At 37.1% G+C, this 19,985-nt stretch overlaps 1 protein-coding gene across 1 annotated transcript in view; it reads right to left on the bottom strand.

The window, feature by feature from the left end:
- Nucleotides 1-19,985, bottom strand: part of dlgap1a (discs, large (Drosophila) homolog-associated protein 1a) — a 164,729-nt gene that overhangs the window by 31,272 nt on the left and 113,472 nt on the right. Inside the window, exons 5-6 of the mRNA XM_073848332.1 lie at nt 11,966-12,143; nt 9,247-9,484 (exon numbers count right to left, since the gene is read on the bottom strand). Of these exons, the coding sequence (XP_073704433.1) occupies nt 9,247-9,484; nt 11,966-12,143 (416 nt within the window). The remainder of the gene's footprint in view (nt 1-9,246; nt 9,485-11,965; nt 12,144-19,985) is intronic.

Genomic DNA, 19,985 nt, shown 5'->3' on the forward strand with positions numbered 1-19,985 from the left:
ATTGCACATATTGTAAAACTGGTAGCAAAAGACAATTCAAGACCAAGCAAACACAGTTGGTGTTGGGTACATACTGACATTGACCCTAACAAACACCATTCAAACGCACAACAACTCTCATTCTCAAATCAATGTCAGGCACAGATAGAAGGTCAGGTCATGTCTGTCACATCTCTTGCCAGAGTCACCCCAGCCAAGGCGTCACATCAGGCTCCTGCTGCCTTCTGAGCTTTGTCAGCGTGTGAAGTTTAAACAAATGGTAGCTATTGATTCCACAGCCCTGCCAAACTACATCTGCCTCTGTCTGGCAGGTGCAGCCCATGTAGAGGAACACACTAGCTCTAATTATCCACATCACACATCTTTCAGCAGCTGGCTGAAACACAAGCGGATGGTTATATCATCTCTCCACAAATATACAAAAAAAGTCATTTTTCATTGTTTGATTAGTTTGCTTCAAAGCCCCACTAAGTAACTTTTTTTTACCTTAAAATAATGTTTCCGAACTCATGTCAGTGGTTCATCAACTCATAACAGGGTGAAACGGCACTTTTGTATTCGCTTTGCGACCCTCTATCAGCCATAACAGCACTATGTAAGTTTGGGTCGTCGGGTCGCGGTTTTGTAGTTCAAATGATACTACAAATGCGACTTGCTTCACGGCAGGCTTCACAAAAGGTTTTCATACTTTTATAAAGTCATACAACATACTCTACCTTGTCACTGGACATCGTTATTTCCAAAGCCGGTCCTGGATAGCCTTTCAAACAAATAACGTGCATGTGACGCGACGGTAGGCTAAATTATTTACGACAGCGGTAATGGACAATTCCGCTTCTAACCTGTAGAGGGAGCATTGAGGGAAAAGTTACTTAGTGTTGCTTTAAAGGAACACTCCACTTTTTTTTGGAAATAGGCTCATTCTCCAACTCCCCCCGAGTTAATAAGTACCATTTTGAAATCCATTCAGCCGTTCTCCTGTTCTGGCGATATCACTTTTAGCATAGCTTAGCATAGATCATTGAATCCTATTAGACCAATAGCATCGCGTTCAAAAATGACCAACGAGTTTTGATATTTGTTGTATTTAATACTTGACTCTTCTGTAGTTATATCGTGTGATAAGACCGGTGGAAATGCAAAGCTGCGAGTTTCTAGGCTGATAAAATTAGGAACTACACTTCCATTCCGGCGTAATAGTCAAGGAAGTTTGCTGCCGTAATATGGCCGAAGCAGGCGGAGTATTATCAGAAATGAGTTCCCAGCTAGTTTAGCATTTGCACATGTGCTGCGTGGTATTACTGCTCCTGCTTCGGCCTTATTACGGCAGCAAACTTCCTTGACTATTACGCCAGAATGGAAGTGTAGTTCCTAATCTTATCAGTCTAGAAAATTGAAGCTTTGCATTTCCACCGGTCTTAGTACACGATATAACTGCAGAAGAGTCAAGTTTTAAATAGGACAAATATCGAAACTCGTTGGTCATTTTTGAACGTGATGCTATTGGTCTCATAGGATTCAATGATCTATGCTAAGCTATGCTAAAAGTGATATCGCCAGAACAGGAGAACGGCTGAATGGATTTCAAAACGGTAAAACTCAACTTATTAACTCGGGGGGAGTTGGAGAATGAGCCTATTTCCAAAAAAAGTGGAGTGTTCCTTTAAAGTCAAGTTGGTACCAAGTAAATTAAATTTCTCAAAATCTTACCAAGGGATTAAAGACAAATACTCTTTTTTGTATACATAAAGAGATTGTCTCTCAAAAGAAAGAGTTGCCATAACGTGTCACATACTTTTTCAAATCTTTCTGCCTGTTACCGATCTACGTCACTGGGTAACACATTAGCATAATCTCCGCCTGCCCGCAAAATACGAACAATCTGACCTGCCCACAAACACTTCCGCTGGATAGTGTGTTTACATCATGTCAAGAAGAAACCAAGTTTGTTTTGTTTTCATTGCTGAAAGATGGTGATGTAAAGAATCAGTGGTTAAAATTAATTTGTTCGACGATACCACACAAATACAATTCGAACATTTTGTGTGTTCGTCATTTTACAGAATCTTGGCTTTTGTCTTCTTTGGCATCTAATCTTCTTTATTTGGACTAGCAAGAATCTCAGAACCACAACCTGTAAGTACGATTGATACGTTGTGTGTACATTTTAGGTGAGTGCTCAAAATATCTTGTTTTTTGTCCTAATATGTGATGTATACCTAGCGCAGCTTTACGTTTCCAGGTAAACCACAATATTAAATAGTTCTAATAATTCACTGTGAACCCACTATTTCCTAAGAATGTGTCAATTAATGTAGACTGTCGTTCTAACTACTTGATTTAATAATAAAGAATGTAACTTAGACATATTTTGGTTTACAAACTGTATTGTTCATCAGTTAGTCATGTTAGCACTCGGCTAACGTATCCACCATTACTGTTTTGTTATGTGTTTACAGTTTAGCAGCTAAACTTTCGCTGTGGGCAAAAGTGTTAAACAAAATGTTTTTATGTCATTATTTTAAGAACGGATTGGAGCACTATATCATTGTTTTATGCAAAGATGCATCAGGGTTGCCGGGTTTTTAGAACAAAACCTGCCAAATTGCTATTCAAAACTAGACCAATCGCATTTTGAGGGGGTCCCCCATTACAAATCGCATTCTGGGGTGTAAAATACACGCTTTTTGTCAAATTTGCTTTCCAGGGGTTAAATATGACGTTATTGGGGTCGCTTCAACCCGCAGACATCAAAAACAACCGTGGACTTGGCAACACATATGGTAGCACTCACTAACTTGATCAAGTACTCCTCTCTGTGCCAATCATAACAGGCATTGCCAGCTGACCAATCAGAGCAGAGTAGGCTTACGGAAGGGAGGGGTTCGAAAGCTGCTTCGAACGAACTGTTTCGAAATCATTGACAAATGACTATGTATAAATGTTGTCTGACCTTAGATGCATTTAAACCTGTTGTAGGGGACTCCAACACAATATTAGGACACTTTAAAAAACCATATGACCTGCTCTTTAATGCAAATATAATTTATGTTCAAAGTGAATGGAAATAGATGCGACAAAAATAAAAATATAAATTAAAAATAAAATATGCAACTGAATAGACAACCAACCCATCAAAAACAATAAAGCCTTGGTCTACAAATACAAAGTAACTGTCAGTCTACAGTCATAAAATGGTTTTGAAGGATCCTGTGTTCTTGTGTGAATTACACTGGGTGAGATGAATTGAAAAGATTGATGTGTCTTAAAACATCACTGCCCCCATATTGATCCAAGGGCCAAACCCTTTAGAACAAGCTGTCTCTAATTATTTTTAAAATCTCCCCGTAAACAAGGTCTGGTTGCTTATCAAGAGGGATGGCATGGAAATGAAAGCTTTATAAATAACAGTTGGTCAGTTTTGACAGGCTGTATTCCCTGGTGTTTTGATCCAATCAGATAGGAGCACCATGCTAATGGCCATAACCGAAGCTGTGACTCAAAGATGCAGTTCAAAAGCCTGCACTTCCCCCCCGATTAAATCGACCCACATGTGACGTGAGCACTAACATGAGACCCTAAAGGTTGTCCAATAAGATTTCAGGAAACTTTTTCACATTCCAACTCCATAGCCAGCTGTCTTCTCTCCATAGATGCACTGAGGCTGGTGGCCATATGTTGGCTCTCTGACTAGCCACAGGCATTTGGAGAACAGTAGGAAGACGAGTAGAGAACACAGCACTCAAATCTGTATTAGTAGTGCAGCGAGAGACTCTAGCACTGTCTCAACAACATCATATACTGTAGAGTGAATGCAACTTCCAATAAGGATTACGACATAAAAACTGTTCTCTGAGTGTCCTGATTTATTCAAATTCAACATGTCAAGTTTGCAGTGTTGTGGATAATCTCTCATTTAATGTTTTTACTGACAAGTTTTACATACTTGGGCTTTTCCAAACAAATTGCCAGTGTGAAAATTTCATCAGAGATGCTGTCAAACTTAAAATACTTTTCATAGTGACAGCAACCTGCAGTGGAAAGTCATTAATTTTCAGTAAGAATTGGTGACTTTCAGCGACTAGTGTTTAGTGACTCTCAGTGGAGATTTGATCATTTGTTTCTTGTAATATAATGTAGTCAAGTGGATACTTTCAACAGTTTACGGATTTATACCTAATCTCACGTCACCAAGTGCAGTGCTGAGCGTCGGACAGAGTGGTGTAAAGCACGTCGCTACTGGACTCTGGAGCAGTGGAAACTCATATGAAGTGTCTGAGTTTTTCGACATACCCTAACTGTTTTTAACCGGAGTGCACAGAGTATGCATGTGCATTGCAGAGCTAGACAAGACTTTGAGGTTAAAAAGGAGGGCTGTGTAATATATTGAAATTATCGAAATATCGCAAATGTACATATTGCAATATGCATAGCTACAGCTTGCAAAATATTTGGGGCCATGAACAAAAGACAAAGAGAAAATCACTAGCTGCTCTTGCAAACATAACTTTTGTAGCTTAAACAAGTATCAGTGCATATTACATTTATAGAGTAAAGACTAAGCAGTGTTTTCTTTTTTCTTTTTATTATTCAGTTCCTAAACTAATGTTAAAATGATTACACTAATGTTAAAAGGACATTTTTATGTAATGCTAGAGTAAAACACTACCGTTCACTTTCAGAAGTTGTTGTAGGAGTGCTTTCTTCTCACAAAAGGTGAAACATGTATACTTGTTTAAATTAGAATTTAGAATCAGAATCAGCTTTATTCGCAAAGTGTATGCAAACACAAGAAATTTGTTGTGTACATACATGCATACAGTGCACAGCATAAATGAGTACACCCCCTCTTAATATATATAAAAGATGTATTTTATTAATGATCACTAATATAATTCATGGAAAGATGGCAATATTTAAATGTATTAAACATATACTTAATAAAAACAACAAAATATATGCCAATATTTCCTGTAATATAGGTAAATTAGCCAATTTTGTTTAAATAATGGATTGCAGAAATGAGTACACCCTATATGTAATTCAGCAAATGTATAATATTCTAGTACTTAATATGTCCTCCACAACATTAAGTATACTGCTCTGACCCTTCTTGGCACTGAGTGTATAAGTTCATGGCAAATTTTCACATCTGTCCTGTTTAACTCTTGGAGGACGACTTCCTTATATGTGACCCTGGACCACAAAACCAGTCTTAAGTCGCTGGAGTATATTTGTAGCAATAGCCAAAAATACATTGTATGGGTCAAAATTATTGATTTTTCTTTTATGCCAAAAATCATTAGGAAATTAAGTAAAGATCATATTCCATGAAGATTTTTTGTAAAATTCCTACTGTAAACATATCAAAATGTAATTTTTGATTAGTAATATGCATTGTTAAAAACTAAATTTGGGTGATTTTCTCAGTATTTTGATTTATTTGCACCCTCAGATTCCAGATTGTCAAATAGATGCATCTCTGCCAAATATTCTCCTATTCTAACAAACCATACATCAATAGAAAGCTTATTTATTGAGCTTCCCTATGATGTATACATCTCAGTTTTGTAAAATTTAACCTTATGACTGGTTTTGTGGTCCAGGGTCACATATGCCCTGGTCTTTAATGGGGAGTTTTGCTTAGCTCGTCTCTACAGAATCCCCCACACATTCTCTATATTATATCTCCAAAGAATCCTAATATGTCTTTCAAGTGAAGAGTAATTGCTCAATTTGTTAAGTTTTAGAGGGGGTGTACTCATTTATGCTGTGCACTGTATATGACACAAGATAGTTACAGAAGTTCACAGTAACAGCTGAGTAAAATTGTTTCATCTGAGCATGTGGCCCTGTAAGTATTATCGTATCGCATATCAAATATTGCATTATTTGATGAGTTATCGCATTTTTCTTCAATTTTACACAGCCCTATTAAAAAGTATATAAATAGTAAAAGAAAAAAAAAACAGATCGTTTCACTTGATAAGACCCTTCTTCTTTATCTGGGATCGTTTAGAGCCTTCTAAAGCTGCACTGAAACCACATTTTGGAAGTTCAAACTCGTGGGCACCATAGAAGTCCACTATATGGAGAGAAATCCTGAAGTGTTTTCCTAAAAAAACTAAATTTCTTTACAACTGAAGAACGAAAGACATGAACATCTTGGAAGTGAACTTCTCCTTTAATGCTTTAGCATAGCAATGCATTTTTGACACTGTTATGCTTCCAGCTTTGTTTGGGAAAGACCCTTTTCTATTCCAGCATGACTGTGCCCTAGTGCACAATGCAAGGTCCATAAAGACATGGCTGAATGAGCCTGGTGTGGAAAAACTTGACAACTCCACTGAAAACCTTTGGGACAAACTGAAATGGAGATTGTGAGCCAGGCTTTCCCTTTTGACGTCAGTGCCTGACCTCACAAATACTCTACTCGATAAATGGGCAAAAATGATCACAGAAATGCTTCAAAAGCTTGCGTAAATCCTTCCCAGAGTGGAAGCTGTTTTAGCAAAGAAGGAACCAACTAATTCTGCCATTAATTACTCACCCTCATGTCGTTCATCTTTGGAACACAAATTAAGATATCTTTGATGAAATCCTAGAGCTTTCTGACCCTGCATAGACAGCAACATAACTGAAACGTTCAAACAGGCCAGAAAGGTAATAAAATGAGATCAGGGGTTCAACCGTAATATTTTCTTTGCGCACGAAAAGTATTCTCATAGCTTCATAAAATTAAGGTTGAACCATTGATGTCACATGGACCATTTTGACGATGCAAGGTCAGAAAGCTCTAGGATTTCATCAAAAATATCTTAATTTGTGTTTTGAAGATGAACAAAGATAAATTAAGGTCTTACAGGTTTGGAACATAAACGTACAATAAAACGGATTCCTTGTCAAAACAGACATCTTATTTTTACCGACAATACATGTGTTATCAGTTATGCAGCCTGCCAACAAGAGAAACGCATACTAGTGACCAACAGCATGACTCTCGGCACAAACAAAGGGTCTTTGCAATCACATGTAAACTAGGGCAAAGTAATTTAAAGAACAGACAGGCTTTAGTTCAATTGTAAACAAAAGCCTTGCATTTTCGAGACACTGTCAGCACAATTTTATGAAGATGTCAGCTGTGATGAAATCAAGCTGTGTTCTGATGCTAAGGGCGGATTAGTGATCACTGGGGTTTCAGATGAAAGAAAACCCCACAGCAAAAGCAGACACAGGTCACACTGAGTTCACACATCCTGCCTGACATCTGGATCGCTGTTGGTCACTTGAAACATCACAATCAAGCTCTTAGTTGCAATATATTTTCAAATCTCAGTTTGGATGCTGAGCAATTACATCTATACGTGTATAATGGAAAGATACTCAATTTTCCATTTCATGTTTCACAATAACAGGCTACTTTCAGAACACATGCAATGCATTATCTCTATACATCCGATTAAATCAATCAAATTCACTCAATCATTCAGTTTCCCATTACTGCTGTTATCGCCTCATGGTGCTAATAAAAAGCAAATCAGACACATCCTGTCAGGGCTTCCGAGGATAAACATGTTGTGACCCACAGAAAAGACAACAAATGAATATTGATTCTTCCTCTGGCAACCTCCTTGATACATGATAGAGAGTTTTATATACTGCTAGAGTGAGCTGCTAAATGATAGATAGAACGATAGAACAATAGAATGGCAGATAGAACGATAGAATGGCAGATAGAGTGATAAAATGGCAGATAGCGAGATAGTATGGCAGATAGATAGAACGATAGAATGGCAGATAGATAAATGGAACAATAGAATGGCAGAATGATAGAACGATAGATAGACAGACCAAACGGCAGATAGAACGATAGAACGTTAGAATGGCAGAATGAATGATAGAATGGCAGATAGATAGATAGAACGATAGAATGGCAAATAGAACGATAGAGCGTTAGAATGGCAGAATGAATGACAGAATGGCAGATAGATAGATAGAATGATAGAATGGCAGATAGAACGATAGATAGATAGAATGATAGAATGGCAGATAGAACGATAGAATGGCAGATAGAACGATAGATAGATAGAATGATAGAATGGCAGATAGATAGAACGACAGAATGGCAGATAGAACGATAGAACAATAGAATGGCAGTTAGAACGATAGAATGGCAGATAGAGTGATAAAATGGCAGATAGCGAGATAGAATGGCAGATAGAACGATAGATAGAATGATAGTATGGCAGATAGATAGAACAATAGAATGGCAGATAGATAAATGGAACAATAGAATGGCAGAATGATAGAACGATAGATAGACAGACCAAACGGCAGATAGAACGATAGAACGTTAGAATGGCAGAATGAATGATAGAATGGCAGATAGATAGATAGAACGATAGAATGGCAGATAGAACGATAGAACATTAGAATGGCAGAATGAATGATAGAATGGCAGATAGATAGATAGAACGATAAATTGACAGATAGAACGATAGAACATTAGAATGGCAGAATGAATGACAGAATGGCAGATAGAATGGCAGATAGAATGGCAGATAGAACGGCAGATAGATAGAATGATAGAATGGCAGATAGAACGATAGAATGGCAGATAGAACGATAGATAGATAGAATGATAGAATGGCAGATAGATAGAACGATAGAACGGCAGATAGAACAATAGAACGTTAGAATGGCAGAATGAATGACAGAATGGCAGATAGATAGATAGAATGATAGAATGGCAGATAGAATGGCAGATAGAACGATAGATAGATAGATAGAATGATAGAATGGCAGATAGAATGGCAGATAGAACGATAGATAGATAGAATGATAGAATGGCAGATAGATAGAACGATAGAATGGCAGATAGATAAATAGAATAATAGAATGATAGAATGATAGATAGAAAGACCAAATGGCAGATGGAACGATAAAATGGCAGATAGAACGATAGAATGGCAGATAGAATGATGGAATGGCACATAGATATACAAAACAATAGAATGGCAGATAGACAGAACGATAGAATGGCAGATAGAATGGCAGATAGAATGATAGAATAGCAGATAGAACGATAGAATGATAGAATGGCAGACAGAACGACAGAATGATTGAATGGCAGATAAAACGTTAGAATGGCAGATAGAACAATAGAATGGCAGATAGAATGATAGAACGATAGATAGACAGGCCAATAGGCAGATAGACAGATAGATAATGTATTTGCAGGCTGACCTGTGCTGCTCTGGATGGTTCTGACAGTAGTGGTGGTCCTTGGGGGCGAAGCTGGGAGCAAAGGCCCGTCGTCGTCCTGTGAGCAACCCTGGTCGATGGCACGCACGTAACTGTGACTCCTCATGCGGAAACACCCAGGCATGGGCAGGTCCAGGGCGTCCACTGCCTGTGACTCCATTTCACTGAACACACTCTCACACACTGCCTCGATCTGCCCGTTAACCTCAACCTCACTCACCTGCAGGCAGAGCAGAAGAGAAGAGAGATGCAGAGAGAGAGAAAAGACAAGAAATGAAAATTAGAAAAGAACAGTCAGGAGAAACAAACAGGGCAGAGTTGAGAGAAAAGAGCGGGTATCATCCGTCCAATGAGCTTCAAGACCTACTTACCATAGGGCACTGTACAGTAACCCTCCATAAATATTGGAAATAAATATGAGCAAAGGTAGCTGTGAAAATGGTTTCATAGTTTATCCTTTTGATCTTTTATTCAAAAAATCCACAAAATTCTAACCTATCATTGAATCTTATTATGAATTAAAATGTTTTTCCCTAGTTCACGTTGGACACAATTATTGCACCCAATTATTGCAACGTCCTTTTGTCAAGATAACAGTTCGGAGTTTTCTCCAGTAATGCCTGATGAGTTTGGAGAACACATGACAAGAGATCAGAGACCTTTGAGCTCCTTCTCTTCAGTTCACCCAAATCATTTTCTTTAGGGTTCAGGTCAGGGAACTGGGACAGCCATTGCAGAAGCTTCATTCTGTGCTCAGTCACACATTTCTGTGTTGATTTGGATATTTGTTTTGGATCACTGTCCTGATGGAAGATCCAACAACCCATTATAAGATTTTGAACAGAGGCAGTCAGGTTTAGATTTTATATATGTTAGTGTTTGATAGAATCCATGATCTGAACAAGATGTCCAGGACCTCCAGCAGAAAAATAGGCCCACAGCATTAAAGACCTAGCAGTATATTTACCCATGGACATGGGATACTTTTAACTACTTTTACTACTGCCAAAAAGCTTTTTTTTAGTTTAATCTGACCATAGAAGCCAGTCCCATAGAACCCTGATCAACATGTGCTGATATTTTTTTAGACCTCAAGACTCAACTAATCGCTGCAATTCTCCAGCTGTGATCTTTTGAGAGTCTTTAGACACCCAAACTCTCCTCCTCACTGTGGACCTAGGCTGGTTAGCTGGTTTTAGCTGGTCAACCAGGCTGGTTTTAGCTACTTCCTAGGCTGCCTAGGCTGGTTTTAGCTTTTTTTTCTCAGACTAGAGCTCCATAATTAAATATACATTTTCCTCCATGTGCAAGCTATTGAGATGAGCAGATCTGTGAAACAGCCAATCAGAGCAGAGCTCATCATTAATATTCACAAACCTTCCAAATAAGGCAATAACAGACCATTTCATTCTAGGGACAAATCCTGGGGTTGTAAATGGACTTGTAAAACTGTTTCTGGAGATTTTTTGCCCTTTCCTATGCCATATACCTTCTATGTAGATATCAGAGAACAATTTAAAAATATTGTATCAATGCATTCTATTCACCTTTCAAATATATTTTACTCATAAGAATTTCAAGGGGTGCCAATAATCGTGGCCAATATGCTGCTGAAGAAAAGCATTTATTTCATAATGTGAGTTTTCCCCCACTTTCAATTGTTTTACTTCAATGAAAGGTTAGAATTTTGTGAATTTTTGAAGGAAAGATCAAAAAGATAAACGATGCAGATTTTGTTTGAAAGCCGTTTTTGCTCATATTAACTAAAGGCGCCAATATTAGTGGAGAGTACTGTATATAGAGGTGCAAAAATCACAAGGGGAAAAACTGAGCCAGAGACTGTAGAGATGTCATCAGGTGCAGGTGAGAAACACACAAGGCAGTGGCAAGAGGAGGAAGAGTCAAAAAAGAAACAGTGAGGCTTGAAGGACAGTTCTACAGGGTAAATGAAGGTGCACACCACACCAGCAGGGAGGAACTCCTCAAGTAGGGTTTATTGACACGGTGGAAGACAGCGAGACAGTGCCAGGATCAACATGTTCATTAGTGTTGATCGTAACAGAAACCGAGGGTGGATGAGAGCGGGGGGTTAAATTATAACGTGATATGTGGAAAAAGGATTGTAGAAAGGGTGGGTGTTTTGGACAGGGTGTACAGCTTCAAAACTCTGTCCCAATCACTCATGAGAGCTAGATGGGTATATACTTATTTACTCACGGTGAAGTTTAGAGTCATGCGCCATCTACTAAGTCTTTACAGGAAGGACTAAAGCATTTCTAATGCTAATATTTCATTCCAATCATAACATTCCTTGTTTATTTTGTTTTTTGGTCTTCAATCAAAGAGCACATGCCATCTCAGAGTCAACGTTGGCGCCAAATGACAATGATGTAATGCTTGCCATTTTGTAATTAGCATGACAAATCAGTGCTTGGGGACTAAATGTGCCTAAGACGGATGAGCAACTGTCTGATGAATGCCATCCCAGTTCTACAAAACATGGAGCATGTTAGTTAGACGTATGCATCTGCGATAGAACAATGGAACATTTTTGGTGATGGCCAAAATTCATCTCACCAGTGGATGAATTGCAGATCAGTTTCATGGTTTTGAACTGGATTTGATGGACTAATCTGGACTAATTTTGACCTTCCTCCCCGTGCACCCCGCTATGACGGTGTGTTTGGGGGTGAGCACAAACCTGGCTGATGGTGCTCATAGCCCTCATGTAGCTCTCGTTGCGCGAGCGGTATTGGGGAGAGGCTAGCAGAGCTTTGGGGTCCAGGGTATCCAGGCTCCTATTGATGGAAACTTCACTCACCGCCCGCAGGTAGCTGTGACTCCGGATCTGCAGTTTTGGAGAGTGTTCTGTGGAGATACTGTGCATGGAAGAGAAAACAAGAGATATTTAATTATTTACTGAAAGGGAAAACTTCAGTACTTCCCTATATATGTGTATGTGCATAAGGGCATTTCCTCTGAGGAGGCAAGAGAGGCAGTGCCTTATCAAAAAACTGAGTGGTACAAAAATAGATCAACGCAAATATTACAAAACATGACTGCTTTTTCTAAAGAAACTGTTTAACGGCGACACCAGAGGGTAAAGTTACTGCGGGAGTTGGTAAATGTTGTGCCTCCCCTAAGCCCATTGAGTTTTAACAGACCCCCTAAAGCGTGCGGTGGGTTTAGTGGGGGGTAATTGGGAATGAATGGGGGAAAGTCACGTGAGTGGAGGCAATGCCTCCATCGTGATATGATTGGATATGACTGGTTATGTTTGGTTGTGATTGGTTTGTGCAATAAATCCTGCCTTATGTGCATGTTCCGTGTTTGCGAATCTTAATGAACAATGTAATGGTGTTAATGGGAAGATTAATATAAAAAAAAAGAACTCACACATTTAGATACAACCACTTCATGTCAAAATAAGACTTCAACTGGCCTGAAAAAAATTATCTGAGGGAGTTTTTAGTGATTAATCAGCTTAGAGAAATTCAAAGTAATTGTCTGTGACTAATATTTACCTAGCTTTGATGACAGATGATCCAAAAAATTCAGAAATAGTTAAAAGATAACTACTAAACAGAATAGCTGAACTAAGTTCACAAATAAAATACATAATTTAAATTGGACTATGCCTCCTTATTTCAGAACATCACTGCACACGCACACACACACACACACACACACACACACACACACACACACACACACACACACACACACACACACACATCTAATTCATTTTTAAAAAATTACATTATTATATAAAATATTAGATTTCACCACATTTTAGTTTATGCTAGTATTTTTTTATTTCATATTTAAAATTTAAATATTAATATAATGAGTGCAGTCATTATTTTTTTTAATATTTTATACAATTTTTAAATAAAATAATAATAATATTTGTTTGTAAAAATAAATTTTATTTTATTTAAATTTTATAAAATGTATTACAAATATTTAAAAATATTTATTTAGCCTAATTAATATATTGTTGGGACCAATTATTGGGTTACATTTGTGATATCCCTAAGAAGTTTATGTAAGCACATCTTTTGCAAGAATTATATTAAATCTATACAGAGGTGGCCAAAATTATTAGAACACTAGTATTTTTACCAGCTCAAAATGGTTTTAAGTCAGTTAGTTCTATCTTTTGCTGTAGCGTGTCAGTAGAAAATATCAGTTTACATTTCCAAACATTCATTTTGACATTATTGTAATAATCCAGAGATATTTTTGCTTGCACAAGGAATCTGACAACAGCCAGTGCTCCACACAGAGATCTGATCTCATCATCATCCAGTCTGTCTAGAATGACAAGAAGAAACAGAACAAACTGAGACAGACTAAATCCAGAAGAACTGTGGCAACATCTTCAATATGCTTCAAGAAACCTACCTGCAAAGCTATAGTCAGAGCTGAGTTGTACGTGATTACATGTAATCTGGACTACGTAATCAGACTACAAAAAAGTACTTGTAATTCAAGTAAATTACATTTGAAAATACTCATAATCAGACTACAGTTACTTTTTTATTGATTACATGATTACATTTTCACACAATAGCAATAAATTATTCATAACTTATTGATTCTCCCTAATTCCTCTTTTTCATCTTTTAAATGTTCATTTCTGAAATAGCCTACTTCTTATATACATTCAGAAATTCCAATTTTGTGGAACTCACAAACTCCAGTTTGGGAAACCTTAATGGAATACAATGTTTAATGCACTTCATGTTGAATCTAATATACTTTCATTCTCTTTGCATTTTAATATCAATATGGTACAATATTATTCTATTTAAATCAATGTGATAAACGAGTTAGGACAAAACTGCCCTCCAAAGGCAAAGCGCAGTAACTACACATTTAGTCAAAATTGAGTTAAGGCCTAAAATGGACTTTGTGACAACGGTTTTGTCTTGTGGCAAAGTCTCCTGGTTCAATTTTGTCCCGTTTCAAAGAAACGAGATAGAAACGAGAGTGTCAACACGTTTGACTAGCTGGTGAAAAAACTTTAAAGGCATTTTTCTCAGTTTTAGTGTTGGCGTAGTTACTGCACTTTGCCTTTGGAGGGCAGAAAAGTAATCTAAAAGTAATCAAAAAGCAGTCTAATTATATTACCTAAAATGTCTAATGTAATGGATTACATTACTAACTACCATTTTCTCATGTAATTCAGAATCAGTAAAGCATTACAATTTGTAAGCAATCTACCCAGCTCTGTTACTGTTAAAACTTGTGTAAAAATGCTGTAAAATGAGAATGCTGTTAAAAATGTTATAAATAGATTTTCTTTATCAATTAACTTCTGTTAACTAAATTAAATCAACATTTGGTGTGAACATCCTTTACGTTTAAAGCAGCTTTTGTCCTAGGTGCACTTTTTCAGGGAGCTTTTGAGGTATCTTGAAGCATCTTGGAGACGTTGCCACAGTTTTTCTGGATTTTTTCTGTCTCAGTTTGGTCTGATTCTTCATGTCATTCCAGGCAGACTGGATGATGATGAGATCAGATCCCTGTGTGGAGCACTGGCTGTTGTCAGACTCCTTATGCAAACAAAAATATCACTGGATTATTACAATTAATGGCAAAATGAATGTTTGGAAATGTAAACTGATATTTCCTACTGACACGCTACAGCAAAAGATAAAAACACATGGTTGATTGACAGTAAAATCTAACTAAAATTTGCTCTGGCAAAAACATGATGATGCTCTGGTCATTCTTCTCTAGATGGCATGATGCAAACTGAGAGCCACATACAATTTCCTCCAATCAAACGTGTAGCATGTTCTTTGACGTCACGAGTATTAAAAGCATTGAGATATCACACTCCTTGTTAAGGTCCCTTCATCAGGGTGCGTGGGGAGGCTGTGAGCGAATCAAATGCTCATGCAAGACCTCTGCATGTGTCCAGTACACAGCAGCCTCTATTATGGATGTGGCTCTTTAAATAGATAAAGGGACGGCTCCATCAGGTCACTCAGGCATAAAGCAGGTGGGGCGAGTGCAGCACACGGGCAAGGAGAGAAACAGCTAAACTCACTTAAGGCCGCCCACGCAGCCCAGCACACACATGCCCGACACTTGTGCTGACACTTCGCTGACAGGCAGACACCTTGCATCCATATCAGCAGTATGGGAATTAGTGAAAGCTCCAGCATTGGCATAGATCTCCCACCCTCCATCTGCATGGCTTCACACATACATAGTAAGTGAACACAGCAACTCCTCGTGGAGCGGCACAGTCCAAAACGCCCCAGGGCATCTCCCTACACTACTGGAGAACAGAACGGCTAAACTTCACAAGAAGTGCTCAGGGGGGCCGCATCCCCCCATGGTGAACCTGGCTTTGGGGAACTGGTTATGCATGATGTCATCGTTGCGGAATAAGCCGATAAGTTTCCGCCTCGCTGTCGCGGTTGTCTCGACGGATTGGTCGCTGTGCGGTTGTTAATTACGTCAGCCATTCACAATGCAGCGCTGTGCCTCACGTACTTTCTGCTGCAGTGGCAGCTCCCTGAGGCATCTAAGACTGTCTATTTCCATGCTTCACAAAGATACAGAGTTGTATCTGATGACTACATGTGAGTTATTCTGTGTTCCGAGCTATAAAATAAGCAGCTCTGTTCATACTTAACATAAAAAATGAGCTCGATAAATATAGACATCAAACACTCACTTAGTATTATTAATCACAAACAGACAAAGTTAAAGGTCAAAGCACTGTCCCCTGGCATATAATCAGGGCATTAGTTGGTTGGAAGGATTGCGACAATACTCTACTGCAAACAAACCTCCCTTGCACACTGGCATTTGAAGCTTTTCTTTGTCAATAAACAGATAAAACCATCAAAATGCGGGATTGAGGAAATTCCACAAGATGAAATATTTATGAGCGTTCATAATGCCAGAACAGTATTACAAATCTGCAAATCCTCCAATCCTTGTCTGGGCTTTCCAGCGCGCTTAGGGTGGAATCTCGGAGCACTTTCGTAGAGCTTGAGCAGATATGAATCTGAAATTGAAGCAAATAAATTACACTGCTGTCTTGTCAATCCTGCATGTCAGACAGTGTTAATCTCGCCAAGGAAATTACGGAAGAAAATGTTAACAAAGGATTTTTGGTTTCACCACTGATGAAAGTGAGATGAACATTGTGTATCATGATAAGTACAGAGTTTAAGATAGTATAAGATTTAAAAAATATGTGGGTTAGTTTACCCAAATATGACAATTCTGTCATTAATTACTCACCCTGATGTCGTTTCAAAACCATAAGACCTTCATTCATCTCCTGAATTTTTATCTTTATTTTTGATGAAATCTGAAAGCTTTCTGACCCTGCATAGACACCAATGCAAATACCACATTCAAGTCCCAGAAAGGTAGTAAGAACATTGTTAAAATAGTCCATGTGGCGTCGGCGCCGATAGGCATGTGGTTAGTGCGTCGAAATATAGCGCTGTTGCGCTCCGGGCGTCCCGTGATCGAATCCCGACTCGAGGACCTTTCCCGATCCCGCCCCCTAACTCTCTCCCACTTCACTTCCTGTCCGATCTGATCTGTCCTATCCTAATAAAGGCAAAAAGGCCAAAAAAATTAATCTTAAAAAAAAAAAAAAAAAAAAAGTCCATGTGGCATCAGTGTTTCAACTGTAATTTTATGAAGCTTTAAGAAAACACAAATTACGACTTTATTTAACTATTTTTTCTCTTCCGTGTCAGTCTTCAAAAAAGTAAACGCCAGTACAACGCATATACTGTATGTGGTGTTGCTGATGCATTGGGTTTCATCAAAAATATCTTAATTTGTGTTCCGAAGATGAACAAAGGTCTTACAGGCTTAGACCACCATGAAGTATGTAATTAATGACAGCAGTTTAATTTTTAGTGAATTAACCTGTTAAATTCCTTAATAAATTAAATTCTTTAAACAATTACATTCTCTCTTATTTTCAATATCGATTTAAATTGGCACCTTCATCAATTAAAAAATAGATGGCAAAAAACAAAAAATAAATAAATAAAGGAATGTGACAATGAAATACTGATTGAATTTACTGGATGTCATGAGACAAAAGACTAAGACTAAACAAAATAAGATATAATTTTTGATATTTTTTTTGACATATTATACCCAATGACATATTATACCCAAAAATACCTTTCTGTTAAAGTTATCTGACATTATCAAGATTAATTTGTTCTGATTATGTTTAACTCTTGAGTTCTTGTCATATTTTATTACCATTTTCTAAACTACTGCGAATATACTGTGATAATGTTAGAAATGGTAAAGATGTCTGAATAAATTTTGGTTTGACTGTATATACTGTCTGACTTAAAGATCTGTAAGATTTAAAAGAAGACTTTAAAGAAGTCTCTTATGCTTATCAAGGCTGCATTTATTTAATCAAAAATACAGAAAAAAATTAATATTGCAAAATGTTATTAAAATATCAAATAATGTTTTTTGTTTTAAAATACTTTAAAATAGAATTTATTCCTGTTATGCAAAGCTGCATTTTCATCATTGTCACATGATCCTTCAGAAATCATTCTAATATGCAGATTTATTATTAGAATTATCAATGTTAGAAACATTGATAAATATTTTTTGGAACCTGTGATTTTTTTTAGGATTCTTTGATGAATAACAAGTTAAAAATATAAATCTTTTCTAAAAATGTAAATCTATGCTATCACTTTTTGTTAATTTAACACATCCTTGGTAATAAAACAAAAACAAAAAGAAAGAATAAAAATGTACTGACCCCAAACTTTTGAACAGTAGTGTATATTGTTAGAAAACCTTTCTGTTTAAAAAAAAATGCTGTTCTTTTTAACCTTTCATTGATCACAGAATCCTGAAAAAAAGGTATCACAGGTTCCAAAAAAAATATTAAGCAGCAGCGTTTCCAGCAATGTTAGAATGATTTTAGTGTGTGTGTGTGTATATATATATATATATATATATATATTTTAGCGGTGGGCCGTTATCGGCGTGAGACTCTTATCGGGCGATAAAAAAAATATATCGCCGTTAATCAATCTATTCTCAAAGTTGGGTTGGGAGCTGGGTCTATACTACGCAAGCTATGATGACTTTCACCTTGATATTTTAGCGCGGATGTATACCTAGCCGAATTGCACTGTAGGGGACGAGAACGAGTCTTTGAATCTGTGTGTATGCCTACTGTGAAATTACCACATCAAACGAGACGTGCTAACATGGATGCAGCTATGAAGCCGCCGGGTTTGCTTCAGGGCAGGTGCGTTGCTAGACCCTTTTTACTGGGGCACGTGTGTGAGTTATAATTTACTTTGATAATCCCGAAATAAAGACATTAAACTATATGCAACAACTGAATTGACGCTTCTAAAAGCAACGCAGTTTAACTGAAGACTATGCACGCAGATATCCATGCCCGTGCGCATCTGTGTATTTAACTGCAACGCGCACGTCGCGCAGCCTTTTACGCAGAAGTACATGCACTGTAGGAATAGTTGGTTACACAAGTTTGTATAGTTAATTGTGTTGTAAATGCAATTGTCAAGCAGTTTGTGATGCATTTTGGAAACAGGAAATGGGCCCCTGGTCTAATGCGCCACCTGGTTTGAGAAACCCGTTCTCAAAGACTTACTTTTATTTGGGTAGCACACATTATTTGGGTAGCACACATACAGTATTCTGAATGCCTTCGGCAGAATTCAAATTAGCCATTTTAATCTAGATTAATCTAGATTAATTCTAAGATTACAGTGAGATTAATCTAGATAAAAAAAAATGAATCTATGCCCACCACTAATATATATATATGAATGAGAAGGTGTGTTCAAACTTTTGGTCTGTACTGTATATTTTTCTGTTTATTAAAGTTTTTACTCTACATTTGTGCAGTTTTCTGTGGGTTAGTGATATATTTTAAATATATATAAATGAATAAATAAATATTTTTAAATGGGTTTTTATACAAAAACTGCTTTATGTAAAATTCACTTTATAAAAGACCACATTTCTAACTTTAATTCACGGGGATAACATGGATAATTTCACATGGTTTAGTGTAAGATTATCTTTTGGAAAATCCAGTTTTAAAAGTAAAAAAAACAACTACAAATGACTTTTACCAGTAGGTGGCTGCAGAGCTCCACTATTTGCTATTTGACCACCTGAAAGATATTTTTTCACAAGTTTTTTCAGTTGAATTCATCTACAGTACAGACCAAAAGTTTGGACACACCTGAATGAGAAGGTGTGTCCAAACTTTTGGTCTGTACTGTATATGCACCCCTAAAAAATTATTAATAATAGTGATAATAATATCATTGGACTTTATTTATTTATTTTTAAATAAAATAATAAACAAAATAATAAAGTGTGGTAATACTATTATGTTTTAAATTAAAAAGGTGCACTAAATAAAATACAATAGTTTTTTAGCAAACTTGAAAAGAAAATGATCATCATTTTCAAACCTAAATTAGAAAGCTTTTATTTTGGCGAGCATCTGTAGCTGTTTCCATTACCCTTTAAATTGCAGAAATTGAAAGTGCAAATTGAATATACGTCTAATGGAAACACGTCGATTGCGCAAAAACTCCCATATATTGCAAAAATGTTTTTACGCTCACTTGAGGTGGTTTTTCAGGTAATTCGAAAAAGTCATATTTCGCAAAACAGCAATGTAAACTTTGCATTGT

Source organism: Garra rufa, chromosome 10 (assembly GCF_049309525.1).
Source record: "Garra rufa chromosome 10, GarRuf1.0, whole genome shotgun sequence".
NCBI classification, from domain to species: domain Eukaryota; kingdom Metazoa; phylum Chordata; class Actinopteri; order Cypriniformes; family Cyprinidae; genus Garra; species Garra rufa.